The sequence below is a fragment of the Lontra canadensis genome, unplaced genomic scaffold, assembly GCF_010015895.1.
Source record: "Lontra canadensis isolate GAN:19392208 unplaced genomic scaffold, GSC_riverotter_1.0 scaffold177, whole genome shotgun sequence".
In the NCBI taxonomy this organism is placed as follows: Eukaryota; Metazoa; Chordata; class Mammalia; order Carnivora; family Mustelidae; genus Lontra; species Lontra canadensis.
In genome coordinates, this window is record NW_022631171.1 from 1926384 (window position 1) to 1946420 (window position 20037).

Genomic DNA, 20037 nt, shown 5'->3' on the forward strand with positions numbered 1-20037 from the left:
TTTAATTTTATTTTTTCAGTGTTCCAAGATTCATTGTTTATGCACCACACCCAGTGCTCCATGCAGTATGTGCCCTCTTTATACCCACAACCAGGCTCACCTAACCCCCCACTCCCCTCCCCTCCAAAACCCTCTGTTTGTTTCTCAGAGTCCAGTCCTTCATGCTTTGTCTCCCTTCTGATCTCCCCCAATTCACTTTTCCTTTCTTTCTTCTAATGTCCCCCTAGTTACTCCTTATGCTCCACAAGTAAGTGAAACAATATGATAATTGACTCTCTCTGCTTGACTTATTTCACGCAGTATAATCTCCTCCAGTCTTGTTGATGCTGATACAAAAGTTGGGTATTCATCCTTTCTGATGGAGGCATAATATTCCATTGTATATATGGACCACATCATCTTTATCCATTCATCTGTCAAAGGGCATCTTGGCTCTTTCCACAGTTTGGCGATTGTGGCCATTGCTGCTATGAATATTGACATACATATGGCCCTTCTTTTCACTACATCTGTATCTTTGGTGAAAATACCCAGTAGTGCAATTTCAGGGTCATAGGGTAGTTCTATTTTTAATTTTAGAATGTATTTGAACTTAAATTGCTATCAATTTAAAGTAGACTTTTATATATACAGGCTGTTATATGTGAGCCCCATGGTAACCACAAAGCAAAATTCTATTGTAAATACACAAAAGAAAATGAGAAAAGAAATTAAGCATAACATTAAAGAAAATCATCATACCATAAGGAAAGTGATCTAGAGAAGAAAGAAAAGAGAGGAACCATGAAAATAGCCAGAAAACAATGAACACAATGGCAGAAAGTGCATAACTATCAATAATTAGTTTAAATGGAAATGGAGTAAATGGTCTAATTGAAAACCATAGGATGACTGAATGCATAAAAATCAAGACCCATCTATATGTTGTCTATAAGAGACTTACTCCAGATCTAAACACACACAGACTGAAGGTGAAGGAATAGAAAAAGATATTTCATAGAAAGAGAAACTAAAAGAAAGCTGGGTAGCTATACTATCAGACAAAATTGACTTTAAATAAAGACTATAATAAAAGACAGAGATGAGCATTATCTTGGTTTTGTATCAACATGGACGTGACTGGAGGATATTATGCTGCGTGAAATAAGTCAAGCAAAGGAGTCAATTATAAGGTTTCACTTACTTGTGGAGCATAAGGAATAACATGGAGGACATTAGAAGAAAAGGAAAAGTGAATTGGGGTAAATCAAATGGGGAGATGAATGATGAGAGACTGTGGACTCTAAGAAACAAACTGAGGGTTTTAGAGGGGAGAGGAGGGAGTGATGGGTGAGCCTGGTGGTGATATTAAGGAGGGCACATATTGCATGGAGCACTGGGTGTGGTGCATAAACAATGAATCTTGGAACACTGAAAAAATAAAATAAAATAAAATAAAATAAAATAAAATAAAATAAAAAAGCATTATGTAATGATAAAGGGATCAATCCAAGAAGAAGATATAACATTTGTAAATATTCATGCACCCAACATATGAGCAACTAAATATATAGAGAAAATACTAATAGAACTAAAGGGAGAAATTGATGGCAGTATAATAATAGTAGGTACCTTTAATTTCCCACTTACATCAATGTTTAGTATTTTAGACAGAAAAACAATAAGGAAATATTGACCTTAAATGACACAGTAGACAGGATGGACTTAATAGATAAATATAGAGTATTTTATCCAAATTCAGCACAATACACATTCTTCTCAAGTGCACGTGGAATATTCTGCAGGATAGAATATTATGCAGAATAGGGCACCTTTGTGGTTCATCAGTGATCCTGGACTCCTGAGATCGAGCCCTGCATTGGGCTCCCTGCTCAGTGGAGCATCAGCTTCTCCCTCTGCCACTCATCCTGCTCTTGTGCTCTCTCTCTCACTCCCATTCTCTCTCAAATAAATTAAAAAAAAAAACTAAAGAAAAAAAAGAATATTCTACAAGATAGGAATATTCTGCAAGCCATGAAACAGGTCTCAATGAATGTAAGAAGACTGAAATCATATCAAGCATCTTCACTTACCGCAGTAATATGAAGCTAGAAATCAACTAGAAGATAAAAATCTGGAAAAAATCACAAATATGTGGAGATTAAATAACAAGCTACTGAATAAGCAATGGGTCAGTGAAAGGAGAAATTAAAAAAAAAATATCTGGGGACAAATGAAAATGGATACACAACATACCAAAATCTATGGTGAATAGCAGTAGTAGTTCTAATAGATAAGTTTGTAGCAATACAGGTCTATCATAATCCAGCATCCGTTCCTGATTAAAATGCTTCAGAGTATAGGGATAGAGGGAATATTCCTGAACTTCATCAAATCTATCTATGAAAAACCCACAGCAAATATCATCCCCAATCGGGGAAAGCTTGTAGCCTTCCTGTTGAGATCAGGAACACGACAAGGATGCCCACTCTCACCACTCTTGTTCAACACAGTATTAGAAGTCCTAGCAACAGCAATCAGACAACAAAGAGAAATAAAAGGTATCCACATTGGCAATGAAGAAGTCAAACTCTCTCTCTTCGCAGATGACATGATTCTTTATATGGAAAACCCAAAAGACTCCACCCCCAAACTACTAGAACTCATACAGCAATTCAGCAACCTGGCAGGATACAAAGTCAATGTACAGAAATCAGTGGCTTTCTTATACACTAACAATGAAAATACAGAAAGGGAAATTAGAGAATCGATTCCATTTACTATAGCACCAAGAACCATAAGATACCTGGGAATAAACCTAACCAAAGAGGTAAAGGAACTGTACTCAAGGAACTACAGAACACTCATGAAAGACATTGAAGAAGACACAAAAAGATGGAAGACCATTCCATGCTCTTGGATCGGAAGAATAAACATTGTTAAAATGTCTATACTTCCTAGAGCAATCTATACTTTTAATGGCATTCCGATCAAAATTCCACCGGTATTTTTCAAAGAGCTGGAGCAAATAATCCTAAAATTTGTATGGAATCAGAAGAGACCCTGAATCGTTAAGGAAATGTTGAAAAACAAAAATAAAACTGGGGGCATCACGTTACCTGATTTCAAGCTTTACTACAAAGCCGTGATCACCAAGACAGCATGGTACTGGCATAAAAACAGACACATAGACCAGTGGAACAGAGTAGAGAGCCCAGATATGGACCCTCAACTCTATGGTCAATTAATCTTCGACAAAACAGGAAAAAAATATACCGTGGAAAAAAGACAGTCTCTTCAATAAATGGTGCTGGGAAAACTGGACAGCTATATGCAGAAGAATGAAACTCGACCATTCTCTTACACTGTACACAAAGATAAACTCAAAATGGATAAAAGACCTCAACGTGAGACAGGAATCCATCAGAATCCTAGAGGAGAACATAGGCAGTAACCTCTTCGATATCAGCCACAGCAACTTCTTTCAAGATATGTCTCCAAAGGCAAAGGAAACAAAAGTGAAAATGAACATTTGGGACTTCATCAAGATCAAAAGCTTCTGCACAGCAAAGGAAAGAGTCAACAAAACAAAGAGGCAACCCACGGAATGGGAGAAGATATTTGCAAATGACAGTACAGACAAAAGGTTGATATCCAGGATCTATAAAGAACTCCTCAAACTCAACACACACAAAGCAGACAATTATATCAAAAAATAGGCAGAAGATATGAACAGACACTTCTCCAATGAAGATATACAAATGGCTATCAGACACATGAAAAAATGTTCATCATCACTAGCCATCAGGGAGATTCAAATTAAAACCACATTGAGATACTACCTTACACCAGTTAGAATGGCCAAAATTAGCAAGACAGGAAACAACATGTGTTGCAGAAGACGTGGAGAAAGGGGAACCCTCTTCCACTGTTAGTGGGAATGCAAGTTGGTGCAGCCACTTTGGAGAACAGTGTGGAGATTCCTCAAGAAATTAAAAATAGAGCTTCCCTATGACCCTGCCATTGCACTACTGGGTATTTACCCCAAAGATACAGATGTAGTGAAAAGAAGGGCCATCTGTACCCAATGTTTATAGCAGCAATGGCCACGGTCGCCAAATTGGGAAAAGAACCAAGATGCCTTTCAACGGATGAATGCATAAGGAAGATGTGGTCCATCATATACACTATGGAGTATTATGCTTCCATCAGAAAGGATGAATACCCAACTTTTGTAGCAACATGGACAGGACTGGAAGAGATTATGCTGAGTGAAATAAGTCAAGCAGAGAGAGTTAGTTATCCTATGGTTTCACTTATGTGTGGAGCATAACAAATAACATGGAGGACAAGGGGAGATGGAGAGGAGAAGGGAGTTGAGGGAAATTGGAAGGGAAGGTGAACCATGAGAGACTATGGACTCTGAAAAACAATCTGAGGGTTTTGAAGGGGTGGGGGGTGGGAGGTTGGGGGAACCAGGTGGTGGGTATTGGAGAGGGCATGGATTGCATGGAGCACTGGGTGCGGTGAAAAACAATGAATACTGTTATGCTGAAAAGAAATAAAAAATTAAAAAAAAAAAAAAAAACAAAACTTCCAGCAAACAGAAGTCCAGTGGTAGATGACTTCATAGGTAGAGTCTACCAAATACTTAAAGGGGAATTAACACATGTACTCCTCAAAATATTCCAAAAAATTGAAAAAGAGGGGTTGCTTCCAAACTCATTTTTAAAGGTCAACATACCCTGATACCAAAACCGATCAAGGAACCACAACAAAAGAAAATTATAAGCCATTATCATTGATGAATATTGATGCAAAAGTCCTCAACAAAATATTAGCAAAACAAATGGAATAATAATACATTAACATGATCATGCACTATGATCATGTGAGATTTATTCCAGGGATGCAAGCACGGTTAAACACCTGTAAATCAATCCATATGATATATAGCATTAACAAAATGAAGGATGAAAATCATGTTCATCTCAGTAGACATGAATTTTTTTTTTTACAAAGTTCAACATTCATTTATCATAAAAACTCAACAAAGTGGGTGTAGAGGGGACATACCTCAACATAATAAAGGCCATATAGGACAAACCCATAGCTAACATCATACTCAGTGATGAAAAACTGAAATCTTTTCATCTAAGATCAGGAATAAGACAGTAATATCCATTCTTCCTTGCCACTTTTATTCAACACAGTATTAGAAATCATAGCCAGTGCAATTAGACAAGAAAAAGAAATAGAAATGACTTTAATTGGAAATGAAAAAGTAATACTGTCACTACTTATGAATTACATGTTTTCATATATAGCAAACTCCTAAGAATCCACCAAAAATTGTTAGAACTAATAAAAAAATTCACTAAAGTTTCAGGGTAAAAACACAATATACAAAAATCTTTTGTGTTTTTATACATTAACCGTGAACTATAAGAAAGAGACACTAAGAAGACAATCCCAGTTACAATTGTATCAACAAGAATAAAATACCTAGGAATAAATTTAACCAAGGAGGTAAAATTCCTGTATACTGAAAACTAGAAGACATTGATGAAAGATATTGAAGAAGACACAAATAAACAAGAAGATACTCTATGCTCATGGATTAGAAGAATTAATATTTTGGGGGCAGCTGGGTGGCTCAGTGGGTTAAAGCCTCTGCCTTCAGCTCAGGTCATGATCCCAGGGTCCTGGGATCGAGCCCCACATCAGGCTCTCTGCTCAGCGGGGAGCCTGCTTTCTCCTCTCTCTCTCTGCCTGCCTCTCTGCATGCTTGTGATCTCTGTCTGTCAAATAAATAAATAAATTCTCAAAAAAAAAGAATTAATATTTTTAAAATGTCCATATTAGCTGAAGCAATCTATGTATTAAATGTTATCCCTTTGAAAATTTATGGCATTTTTCATAGCAGAGGATCAATTCAATATGCATGAAAATAGATATCCAATATCTATGTATGAAACCACAAAGATCCCAAGTATCCAAAGCAGTCCTGAGAAAGAAGAACAAATTTGGAGGTATCAAAACCCCAGATTTGAATATACACTACAAAGCTGTAGTAATCAAAATAGTATAGTATCAACATTAACAGACATATAGATCAATGGAACAGAATAGAGAGCTCAGAAATAAACCCATGCATATATAGTCAACTCATGACAAAAGGAGGCCATTATTATATTATTATATTTATATTTATATATTTATATATATATATTTATATATATTTATATATAAATTTATATAATAAATAAATGATGCTCGGATGGAAACTGGACAGTCACATGCAAAAGAATGACACTGGACCACCATGTTACACCATATACAAAAATTAGCTCAAAATCAATTAAAGTCTTGAATGTAATATCTGCAACTATAAAACTGAAGAAAACATAGGTGGTAAGCTTTTTGACATTAGTCTTGGTTATCATTTTTTAACTCTGACTCCAAACGCAAGGGCAAGGGCAAGAAAAGCAAAAATAAACAAGTGGTATTACATCAAACTATAATCTTTTGTATAAAGGAAACCATCAAAAAAAAAAAAAAGAAAAAGAAAAAAGAAAAAAGAAAAAAAACCCTACTGAATAGAAGATATTTCCAAGTCATATATCTAAGAAGGGGTTAATATCCAAAATATATAATGAACTCATATAACCCAATATCAAAAAAAGAAATAATTTGATTAAAAATGGGTAGATCTGAATAGACATTTTCCCAAAGAAGATATATAAATGTCCAACAGAGACATGTAAAGATAATTAACATCACTAATCATGAGGGAAATGTAAATCAAAACCATGCAATACCACCTCCCACCTGTTAGAATGGCTATTATCAAAAAGATGAATAATAAGTTGGCAAGAAGAGGAAAAAAGAGAACCTGTGCACTGTTGGTGGTAAGGTAAATTAGTACAATTACTGTGGAAAGCACTATGGAGAAAAATATACTATGATCCAACAATTCTACTTCTGGAATTAAAAAAAAAAGTGAAAATATTATTTCAAAAAGATATGTGTACTCTTGTGTTCATTGCAGTATTATTTACAATAGCCAAGATATGGAACTAATCTTAAGTGTCCATTGATGGAAGAATGGATAAAGATGTGGTATAAATACACAATGGAATACTACTTAGTCATAAAAAAGAATGAGATCTTGACACTTGTGGCCATGTAAGTGTTCCTTGAGGGTATTATAGTAAGTGAAATAAGTCAGAGAAAAACAAATGCTGTATGATTTCACTTATATGCAGAATCTAAAAAACAAAAACAAAAACAAAAAACACAAGGAAACAAAACAAAACTAATAGATACCCAGAACAGATTGGTAGTTGCCAGATGGGATGGGGTGAATATATAAATAAGTAACAGGGATATAATATTACAGCGTTGCTGTGGTCAGTAATGTTGTATTGCACATATGAAGGTTGCTAAGAGAGTAAATCATAAAAGTTCCCATCACAGGAAAAAAATGGCAAAGCTTTGCTTGGTGACAGATGGTATCTAGACTTATTGTGGTGACCATTTCATCGATTACACAAATATCACATGATATATATGAATCTAATATAATGTTATATGTCAATTATAGCCTAATAAAAAGAACATTATATTAATTTCCCTTGCAATTTCTTTGACTCATTGGTTGCTTAAGAGTATGTTGTTAATTTACACACAGTTATGGATTTTCCATTTTGCCTTGTAGTGATTTCTAGTTTTATCCCATTGAAGTTAGAAACTATTCTCTGTGTGATTTCAATCTTATTTAATTTTCAGAAGTTTTAGTGATATAACATACAGTCTGCCTGGGAAAATGAATTCCATGTGTACTTGAGAGAACTATATTCTTCTGTTGTTGGGTGAGATGTTCTGTAAATATCTGTTAGATCTAGTTGGTCTATAATGTTGTTCACATTCTTAATTTCTTTATTGATCTTATGTCTAGTTATTCTACACATCATGCGGAGTGGGGTATTGAAATTTCCAACCATTATTTTAGATTACTTCTCTATTCAATTTGGTCAGTTTTTGTTTCATATGTTTTGGCACTTTGTCATGAGGTATATACATGTTTGTAATTATTATATTTCTTGATGGATTAACCCCTTTATTGAAATATAATACACTAATATGAGCTATTTTTAAATGGATTTTGTGAAATTACATTGAAAGACATTTTCTTGGTTCTTTTCTAGATCATGGTTGGAAACATTGGAACACTCTTTAAGATTCGTATTGGTCATACTAACTCTGGACCCTCCCCTTCCTGGCACTGTAAAGAGGTGAAGACTTATCAACAACACTCCCATCCTTTGCAAAACCCTCTGCAAATTCTGTTCAGGAATCAAACCCCAAAGAGTCACTTCACACCTGTTGTAAATTGATGGAATCAAACCTAGATCTTTTTAGTCAGTCTTTTTCTCAAAACAACATCATATGCCCTTATTAATAATTTAATTCCTAATTTATTGAGGGAAGCAAAGTAAATAATCCTTTCACTTCTTTGCAAAGAAAAGGTACTTGGGACTGTGGATAAACTCCCATTCTTTTTTTAATTTTAGTTTTAACTATTTTATTATTTTTTATTAAGTATGGTTGAAACACAGTGTTATATTAATTTCAGATATACAACATCATGTTTTGACAATTACATTGCTTCTTGATATGGTTGCCCTATTGATGAAAAGGTAACTAGGTGAATGTTAACTGTTTCAGAAGGTTTGTAAAAATAGACCATTTGTGTTGGTGAAATAATCTGCTAGACTTGAATGCCAGCTCTCAGATTTGGTCTATTCACGCTAAGCAAGTAATATCACTTGATACCTTGTAATAGCAAAAAAAAAAAAAAAAAAAAGGCTTACATTTTCTAAATTATTTAGAGTTAAAAATTTTACTTATTACCACAATTGCCAACAATCTTCAACATTGAAAATCAAAAATCTTATTATCCATTTTCATGTATGGTGTATTTCCATCTTTTGTTGTTTCAGAATAAATGAACTTATGTAAGCAAGTTCTCCAAATACAAAAAGCATCTAGTCAAACTCTTGATATTCTTGGCAGACTTGTTCTACAGTTTTGTAATATGTGAGAAAATTAATGAAAAATTTGTGGAAGATGAGTAATTGCCTAAAAATACTTTTATTCTATTAGCAGATATATCTATATATATCTATAGATATACGTATCTATGGATACATATAGTTGTTAATAATGCCCTCTTCTTTGGGACGTCAGGGTGGCTCAGTCAGTTAACCTTCTGCTTTTGGTTGGGGTCATGTTCTCAAGGTACTGGGATCCAGTTCAAGACAGGCTCACTGCTCAGTGGCGACCCTGCTTCTCCCTATGGCCCTCCCCCGCTCAAGCTCGCTGTCTCTCTCTCTCTCTATCTTTCCCTCAAATAAATAAATAAAATCTAAAAAAAATAATGCCATCATTTTTGCATTACAGTCGCAAAAGATCCTGAAGGAAATTGGAAAATGAAACTCATTTTATGAAAATATGAATGTAGAAGTTAGATTTTAGATTTAAAATTACTGCATGGCTGCTATATGAAATAATTTTCTCTTTTATGCTATATAGGGTTTTGAAGTACAATAATCAAATTGATACTTAAGTGATCATATGTAATAGTGCCTTTTACTTTTTTTCCTAGTAAGTTAAGCTAATTTGTGAAAATGATCATTAATACTCCTGCCATCTCATTTGATTGAAAACCAATAAGCAATATTATATTCATTATATATATATATTCAACCTGGATGTTGCGACAGAGATTCCGGGATCTGAAAAGATTTTATAATATATTGCAGAGAAAAGACAAAAAATCGGCTGAATGTTCCTGTTGTGTCTTTTTGTATGACAATTACTCTCATTGCAAGGCAACTTTTTGCCTGAGTTTTACCTCACCTGTCTTTGAGTATCAGTGAAGAAGGGAGATGTTTTTCATTCAAAGTTTTATTCCAGCTCGATAAAGCACTTATATAATTTACTAATTTTGCCAAGTTAAGTTACTAGATAATGTGTTGGGTATTTTCTGTTTAATTCTTTTTTAAAATTTAATTTAATTTTTCCAGTGTTCCAAGATTCACTGTTTATGCATCACCCATGCGATACTTGCCCTTCTTAATACCCACCACCGCCTAACCTCCACCCCTCTTCCCCTCCAAAACCCTCAATTTGTTTCTCAGGGTCCACAGTCTCTCATGGTTTGTCTCCCCCTCTGATTTCCCCCAATTCACTTTTCCTTTTCTTTTCCTAATGTCCTCCATGTCATTCCTCATGCTCCACAAGTAAGTGAAACCATATGATAATCGACTTTCTCTGCTTGACTTACTTTACTCAACATAATCTCCTCCAGTCTTGATGCTGATACAAAAGTTGGATATTCATCCTTTCTGATGGAGGCATAATATTCCATTGTATATATGGACCACATCATCTTTATCCATTCATCTGTCAAAGGGCATCTTGGCTCTTTCCACAGTTTGGCAATTGTGGCCATTGCTGCTATGAATATTGACATACATATGGTCCTTCTTTTCACTACATCTTTATCTTTGGGGTAAATACCCAGTAGTACAATTGCAGGGTCATAAAGAAGCTCTGTTTTTAATTTCTTAAGGAATCTTCACACTGTTTTCCAAAGTGGCTGCAGCAACTTGCATTCCCACCAACATTGTAGGAGGGTTCTCCTTTCTCCACATCTTCTCCAACACTTCTTATAGTATAGTTTAGAAGTTTAAAATTTAAAATTTAAAGTAAGCCAATTTGTGCCTATAACTTGAAGGGATTTGAATTAAAACATTTAGTCCATTATAGCAATAATGATACAACATTTCCACAGCCCATAAAATAATCACATTACTTTTAAGCCTTTAATCTTGGTTCTTTCAAGTTTAGTTAAGAAGATTACAAGATAAAAAGTTTCAAATGGTGGTTTATTTTGTACTTCTCAAGTAATTTGCCTTGGGCTTTATTTAAAATAACCAAATCAAATAGTGATGCCAGCAGCCTTGCAAACCCATGGCAATTCTGTGTGGTTCTCAGGAAGCCTTTCTATAAGTGTGATTGTACCAAAATCACACATGGTGTGAATTTATGAATGCATTCTGGGTCTTATCTGGAGAATTAGTAAGTTTATGTATCAAAAATCTATTTTTATAGCAACCTAATTTCTTAAATACATTAAAATAGGAAAAATCTCTGATTTAGGCATTTTAAAGACTATAAGATTAATTTAACAAATAAAATAACACTCACTGAAGCTTTTAAAACAATAATAGTACTGTATTCATGAAAGGCTAGATTATAGAATCAGGAATCATAGTTTCTACTTTCTGCTGATTTTTTGTATTCATCTGATCCTAACAGAATTTATTAACATCTTTGTTTAACTCCAAGATAAATGGAATAGATATAATATGGCATGATAGGTACCCAAATAATAATTATTGCTTAAATTTCATTCATTGCTGAGAACCCACAGAGAAAAAACTATCAGTTTGAATCTCTAGTGCATGAAATATAAGCTTATGCTAACATTTTATAAAATCATTTTGAAATAAAAAATGTACTTACTAAGGGATTGGAACAGAGAAGTAATAGATTTTTGAAAATTGTCAATCTCTTTCTAAATGGGAAAATATTAACACTTAGAAAATTTGAGAGGAAATTGGTATTTCTAGCATTTCAATATAGAGAAATTAGAAATAGAAAAATTTCAAAATAAAAGAAATGCCATTATACTTGAGATGACAATAAAAGAAGAAATTAGCACTTTTCTTGTCAAGTATTCAACAACTTTTTGTATTTAAAAAGATGTGACATGATCTTCTATGAGCTAAGTGTCAGGCTTGGATGAAACTTTTATTTGACTCTTTGGTAAAGAATTCTTACATTTTTTACAAGAAATACTGTTGCTTTGTAGATACAATTGTGGAACATGAATTCTGGAAAAGAGTTTTATATACCTGTTCAACGATGGTTGGCACGAGATCAAGAGGATGGGGAAATCTGTCGAGAATTTCCTGTTTTAAACAAAGGACAACCCTTACTTCCAGGTAGGAAAGATCTAACTCCATGAAGCACAAATGCTTAAGGACAGGGAACTTTTAAATACATGTCGAGTAAATGAATAAATGAACAAATAATGATTGAACAACTGCTCATTTCTTACCAATTACCTCTTCTGGTGTGAGAACTGCATCTAGATATTTTGTAATCATTTCACGTACTGGCATTCAGGAATATGTTTTTGTCTACAATTAACCTTGCAGGGTGGTCAAATGAAATTCCTCTTTTTTTGTCTTAAGATTTTATGTATTTGTTTGAGTGAAAGAGCACAAGCAGGGGCAGGGTCAGGGGGAGAGGGACAAGCAGACTCCTGAGTGGGGAGTCTCATGTGGGGCTGTATCATGGGACCCTGGGATCATGACCTGAACCTAAGTCAGATACTTATCCAAACTGAGCCACCCAGGCATCCTTGAAATGTCCTTAATCAAAACAAGAAAATTAAATTTTAGAAGGTCATGAGACAATTGAGTGCCCAATGAAGAAGTTATTCTACAGCTAAGAAAAGAAAGTCAGTGTATACTTTCCCCACCAGTTTCTACTTTAGTTTTGAAAAATTTACTACTTGATGAGGAAATGAAAACAGAACTGCTCAATGACTTTAAGCATTTGACCAAAAGCAGTGGTGTGGTCAAGTCTTATGTAAATATGGCTGAGAAATACGCTCAGGGTTAGAGAGTCACTGTGTACTGCATAGTTCAGGGTGACTCTAGAAGAGCTGTTTGCCTTGTGTCTGCTGGCCTCCATTTTGGAAGAGAATAGGAAAAGTGTACATAAGAATTATTAAATGGGTAATTTACAAAAATAAATTTTTCTTCTATCCAGAATATTTCCTACCCAAAATGTGATATCTTAGTTTTCTAAAGCAATAAATGATAATAAATATTATGTGAAGATTAAGAAGAGTTCCACAATGTCATACAATCTAATACTAGGCTTAGGTACATAATGATGTGTAACATTTTTAGGGAGTGTAGGTAAGTAAAATATTTGCAGAGGCTGATGATTCCATTGTGGTTTTTAACTAAGGTGTAATAAACTCTCTGTTAATTTTCTGAAGTTAAAATATTTTTGAAAATATATGAATAGTTACATTTGGTGAAAAGTGAAGGCTTGTGTGAACATTGTTCTCACCACTCACAAGCATTTTTGTCACCCTTTAAAAGGATTCCCAACATTCTTCATCATCAATCTATTTGCTTCACCCAGAATGAGACCTTGGCCAGGTGTCCTATTCCTACCCACTGCTAGTCAGGATGCAGAGGTTATTTTTTGCTTTCTTGTCTCTTATTTTACTGTAAAATTCCATTCAAAGGATCCATATTCTTCAAATACATAATGATTTTCCTTGCTTTGTTTGTAGTACTTGGTACTTAAGGTTTATTAATAAACATTTTCCCCCAGTTTCTTCCCCTAGTTGGAGAAACCTCTTTCTTATACGTTATCTCTGTGCTTCTATACCCTCTCATATGCTGTTAATAAACTTAATAAACCTTTACTTATCTAAATCTCATTAATAGATAAAACAAATGATAGCTGATCTCAGCTATACTTTCATTTAATATTCTAGCCAAGACTGGTGCCATGTATGAAATAATGTTATTATTGACTAGTGGCAGCTTTCTCTAGAGATGGAGACATCAGTTCTAGGTGGTATAAACAAGGAAAGTCTGGATTAGTGGGTTTTCTTTTTTAAATTGTTGTTGTTGTTGCTCTATTGAGTAGCTTTGAGTCCATAAAGAATTAGGGCAGTATTTGTATTTTTTTTTTTTTTAAGAAAGAGAGAGAGAGAGTGAGAGTGGGCAGGGATATGCAGAGAGAGAGAGAGAGAGAGAGACTCTTTTTTTTTAATTTTTAATTTTTTATAAACATATAATGTATTTTTATCCCCAGAGGTACAGGTCTGTGAATCGCCAGGTTTACACATTTCACAGCACTCACCATAGCACATACCCTCCCCAATGTCCATAACCCCACCCCCTTCTCCCAAGCACCCTCCCCTCAGCAACCTTCAGTTTGTTTTGTGAAATTAAGAGTCACTTATGGTTTGTCTCCCTCCCAATATAATCTTGTTTCATTTATTCTTCTCCTACTCCCTTAACCCCCCATGTTGCATCTCCACCTCCTCATATCAGGGACATCATATGATAGTTGTCTTTCTCCGATTGACTTATTTCAATAAGCAGGATACCCTCTAGTTCCATCCACGTCGTTGCAAATGGCAAGATTTCATTTCTTTTGATGGCTGCTTAGTATTCCATTGTGTATATATACCACCTCTTCTTTATCCATTCATCTGTGGATGGACATCTAGGTTCTTTCCATAGTCTGGCTATTGTAGACATTGCTGCTATAAACATTTGGGTGCACGTGCCCCTTTGGATCAGTACATTCATGTCTTTAGGGTAAATACCCAGTTGAGCAATTGCTGGTTCATAGTGTAGCTTTATTTTCAACTTTTTGAGGAACCTCCACGCTGTTTTCCAGAGTGGTTGCACCAGCTTGCATTCCCACCAACAGTGTAGGAGGGTTCCCCTTTCTCCGCATCCTCGCCAGCATCTGTCATTTCCTGACTTGTTAATTTTAGCCATTCTGACTGGTCTGAGGTGGTATCTCATTGTGGTTTCGATTTGTATTTCCCTGATGCCGAGTGATATGGAGCACTTTTTCATGTGTCTGTTGGCCATCTGGATGTCTTCTTTGTCTGTTCATGTCTGTTCACATCCTCTGCCCATTTCTTGATTGGACTATTTGTTCTTTGGGTGTTGAATTTGCTAAGCTCTTTATAGATTTTGGACACTAGCCCTTTATCTGATATGTCATTTGCAAATATCTTCTCCCATTCTGTCAGTTGTCTTTTGGTTTTGTTCACTGTTTCCTTTGCTCTGCAAAAGCTTTTGATCTTGATGAAATCCCAATAGTTCATTTTTGCCCTTGCTTCCCTTGCCTTTGGCGATGTTCCTAGGAAGATGTTGCTGCGGCTGAGGTCGAAGAGGTTGCTGCCTGTGTTCTCCTCAAGGATTTTGATGGATTCCTTTCTCACATTGAGGTCCTTCATCCATTTTGAGTCTATTTTCGTGTGTGGTGTAAGGAAATGGTCCAATTTCATTTTTCTGCATGTGGCTGTCCAATTTTCCCAACACCATTTGTTGAAGAGACTGTCTTTTTTCCATTGGACATTCTTTCCTGCTTTGTCGAAGATTAGTTGACCATAGAGTTGAGGGTCTATTTCTGGGCTCTCTATTCTGTTCCATTGATCTATGTGTCTGTTTTTGTGCCAGTATCATGCTGTCTTGATGATGACAGCTTCGTAATAGAGCTTGAAGTCTGGAATTGTGATGCCACCAACTTTGGCTTTCTTTTTCAATATTCCTTTGGCTATTCGAGGTCTTTTCTGGTTCCATATAAATTTTAGGATTATTTGTTCCATTTCTTTGAAAAAAATGGATGGTATTTTGATAGGAATTGCATTAAATGTGTAGATTGTTTTAGGTAGCATAGACATTTTCACAATATTTGTTCTTCCAATCCAGGAGCATGGAATATTTTTCCATTTTTTTTTGTGTCTTCCTCAATTTCTTTCATGAGTATTTTATAGTTTTCTGAGTATAGATTCTTAGCCTCTTTGGTTAGGTTTATTCCTAGGTATCTTATGGTTTTGGGTGCAATTGTAAATGGGATTGACTCCTTAATTTCTCTTTCTTCTGTCTTGTTGTTTGTGTGGGGAAACACAACTGATTTCTGTGCATTGATTTTATATCCTGACACTTTACTGAATTCCTGTACAAGTTCTAGCAGTTTTGGAGTGGAGTCTTTTGGGTTTTCCACATATAGTATCATATCATCTGCGAAGAGTGATAGTTTGACTTCTTCTTTGCCGATTTGGATGACTTTAATTTCCTTTTGTTGTCTGATTGCTGAGGCTAGGACTTCTAGTACTATGTTGAATAGCAGTGGTGATAATGGACATCCCTGCTATGTTCTTGACCTTAGTGGAAAAGCTTTCAGTTTTTCTCCATTGAGAATGATATTTGTGGTGGGTTTTTCATAGATGGCTTTGATAATATTGAGGTATGTGCCCTCTATCCCTACACTTTGAAGAGTTTTGATCAGGAAGGGATGCTGTACTTTGTCATATGCTTTTTCAGCATCTATGGAGAGGATCGTATGGTTCTTGTTCTTTCTTTTATTAATGTGTTGTATCACTGAGGATTTGCGGATGTTGAACCAACCCTGCAGCCCTGGAATAAATCCCACTTGGTCATGGTGAATAATCCTTTTAATGTACTGTTGAATCCTATTAGCTAGTATTTTGGTGAGAATTTTTGAATCTGTGTTCATCAAGGATATTGGTCTATAGTTCTGTTTTTTGATGGGATCCTTGTCTAGTTTTGGATTCAAGGTGATGCTGGCCTCATAAAATGAGTTTGGAAGTTTTCCTTCCATTTCTATTTTTGGAACAGTTTCAGGAGAATAGGAATTAGTTCTTCTTTAAATGTTTGGTAGAATTCCCCTGGGAAACCATCTGGCCCTGGGCTTTTGTTTGTTTGGGGATTTTTGATGACTGTTTCAATCTCCTTACTGGTTATGGTTTTCTATTTCTTCCTGGTTCAGTTGTGGTAGTTTATATGTCTCTAAGAATGCATCCATTTCTTCCAGATTGTCAAATTTGTTGGCATAGAGTTGCTCATAGAATGTTCTTATAATTGTCTGTATTTCTTTGGTGTTAGTTGTGATCTCTCCTCTTTCATTCATGATTTTATTTATTTGGGTCCTTTCTCTTTTCTTTTTGATAAGTCTGGCCAGGGTTTATCAATCTTATTAATTCTTTCAGAGAACCAGCTCCTAGTTTCATTGATTTGCTTTATTGTGTTTTTTTTTTTTTTTGTTTCTATTTCATTGATTTCTGCTCTGATCTTTATGATTTCTCTTCTCCTGCTGGGTTTAGGGTTTCTTTCTTGTTCTTTCTCCAGCTCCTTTAGGTGTAGGGTTAGGTTGTGTACTTGAGACCTTTCTTGTTTCTTGAGAAAGGCTTGTACCGCTATATATTTTCCTCTCAGGACTGCCTTTGCTGTGTCCCACAGATTTTGAACCGTTGTGTTTTCATTATCATTTGTTTCCATGAATTTTTTCAATTCTTCTTTAATTTCCTGGTTGACCCATTCATTTTTTAGAAGGATGCTGTTTAGTCTCCATGTATTTGGGTTCTTTTCAAATTTCCTCTTGTGATTGAGTTCCAGCTTCAGAGCATTGTGGTCTGAAAATATGCAGGGAATGATCCCAATCTTTTGATACCGGTTGAGACCTGATTTAGGACCCAGGATGTGGTCTATTCTGGAGAATGTTCCATGTGCACTAGAGAAGACTGTGTATTCTGTTGCTTTCGGATGGAATGTTCTGAATATATCTGTGATGTCCATCTGGTCCAGTGTGTCCTTTAAGGCCTTTATTATCTTCTTGATCTTTTGCTTAGATGATCTGTCCATTTCAGTGAGGGGAGTGTTAAAGTCCCCTACTATTATTGTATTATTGTTGATGTATTTCTTTGATTTTGTTATTATTTGGTTTATATAGTTGGGTGCTCCCACACTAGGGGCATAGATATTTAAAACTGTTAGGTCTTCTTGTTGGACAGATCCTTTGAGTATGATATAGTGTCCTTCCTCATCTCTTATTACAGTCTTTGGCTTAAAATCTAATGGATCTGATATAAGGATTGCCAACCCAGCTTTCTTCTGATGTCCATTAGCATGGTACATTGTTTTCCATCCCCTCACTTTAAACCTGGAGGTGTCTTCAGGGCTAAAATAAGTTTCTTGTAGACAGCATATTGACGGGTTTTGTTTTTAAATCCATTCTGATACCCTGTGTCTTTTGATTGGGGCATTTAGCCCATTTACGTTCAGGGTAACTATTGAGAGATATGAATTTAGTGCCATTGTATTGTTTGTAAGGTGACTGTTACTGTATATTGTCTCTGTTCCTTTCTGATCTACTACTTTTAGGGTCTCTCTTTGCTTAGAGGACCCCTTTCAATATTTCCTGTAGAGCTGGTTTGGTGTTTGCAACTTCTTTCAGTTTTTGTTTGTCCTGGAAGCTTTTCATCTCTCCTTCTATTTTCAATCATAGCCTAGCTGGATATAGTAGTCTTGGCTGCATGTTTTTCTCATTTAGTGCCCTGAATATATCCTGCCAGCTCTTTCTGGCCTGCCAGGTCTGTGGATAAGTCTGCTGCCAATCTAATATTTTTACCATTGTATGTTACAGACCTCTTTTCCCAGGCTGCTTTTAGGATTTTCTCTTTGTCACTAAGACTTGTAAATTTTACTATTATGTGACAGGGTGTGGACCTATTCTTGTTGATTTTGAGGGGGCTTCTCTACACCTCCTGGATTTTGATGCTTGTTTTCTTTGCCATATTAGGGAAATTCTCTCCAATAATTCTCTCCAATATACCTTCTTCTCCCCCTCTCTTTCTTCTTCTTCTGGAATCCCAATTATTCTAATGTTGTTTCGTCTTATGGTGTCACTTATCTCTTGAATTCTCCCCTCGTGGTCCAGTAGCTGTTTGTCCCTCTTTTGCTCAGCTTCTTTATTTTCTGTCATTTGGTCTTCTATACGCTAATTCTTTCTTTGCCTCATTTATCCTAGCAGCGAGAGCCTCCATTTTTGATTGCACCTCATTAATAGCTTTTTTGATTTCCACTTGGTTAGATTTTAGTTCTTTTATTTCTCCAGAAAGGGCTTTTATATCTCCTGAGAGGATTTCTCTAATATCCTCCATGTCTTTTTCCAGCCCGGCTAGAACATTGAGAATCGTCATTCTGAACTCTAGATCTGACATATTACCAATGTCTGTATTGATTAGGTCCCTAGCCTTTGGTGCTGCCTCTTGTTCTTTTTTTTGTGGTGAATTTTCCACCTTGTCATTTTGTCCAGATAAGAGTATGTGAAGGAGCAAGTAAAATACTAAAAGGTGGCAAAGACCCCAGGAAAATATGCTTTAACCAAATCAGAAGAGACCCCAAATCATGAGTGGGAGAAAGGGGATAAAAAGATGTTCTGAAAAAAAAAAAAAAAGAAACAATTAAAAAAAGAAAACAAATAAAGAAAAAATATAAAAAAGAAAAAAATATTTATTAGATAAACTAGTTTAAAAACATTAAAAAGGAATAGGGTAAAGTTAAAAAAATTTAGCAGAAGAAGAGAAAAAAAATTAAAAAAAAATTAAATTAACTGCAAGACTAAAGAATCATGGGGAGAAAGCCATGAGTTCCGTGCTTTGCTTTCTCTTCCTCTGGAATTCCACTGCTCTCCTTGGTATTGAACCTGCACTCCTTGGTAGGTGAACTTGGTCCTGGCTGAGTTTCTTGTTGATCTTCTGGGGGAGGGGCCTGTTGTAGTGATTCTCAAGTGTCTTTGCCCCAGGCGGCGTTGCACCGCCCTTACCAGGGGCCGGGCTGAGTAATCCGCTTGGGTTTGCTTTCAGGAGCTTTTGTTCCCTGAACACTTTCTGTAGAGTTCCAGAGGACAGGAATGAAGATGGCGGCCTCCCAGTCCCTGGCCCTGAGGAGCTGAGGGCTCGGGGCTCCACTCCTCAGTGCGCCTTCAGAAAATAGCACCCAATCACTCTCGTCTCCCTGGCCTCTTGCCACGCTCTGAGCTCACCCAGCCTGTTACCGGTTCAAGGTAAACCCGAGCTGAGAGCTCACTCCTCGGCTCTGTCTCTGTAGCCAGCTTCCCCGTTCTAATACCTGCAAGCTCTGCACACTCAGACACCCCTGATCTTTCTGTGACCCTGTGGGACCTGAGGCCACTCTGACCCCACGTGGGCTTCACCCTGGTTTACCCTCTGGAGTGATGTCCCTTGGTAGAACAGACTTTTAAAAGTCCTGATTTTGTGCTCCATTGCTCCGCTGCTTACCAGGAGCCGGCCCCTCCGTCCGCAGTCTATATTCCCATCGCTTTGGA

At 36.0% G+C, this 20037-nt stretch overlaps 1 protein-coding gene across 1 annotated transcript in view; it reads left to right on the forward strand.

Annotated features, from left to right (window-relative positions):
• The first annotated feature begins 7136 nt into the window (after positions 1-7136).
• LOC116860545 (lipoxygenase homology domain-containing protein 1-like) overlaps positions 7137-20037 on the forward strand; it is a 156296-nt gene continuing 143395 nt past the window's right edge. The window contains 3 exon segments of the mRNA XM_032846608.1: positions 7137-7167; positions 8190-8276; positions 11924-12056. Coding sequence (XP_032702499.1) covers positions 8193-8276; positions 11924-12056 — 217 coding nt within the window. The 5' untranslated portion in view covers positions 7137-7167; positions 8190-8192.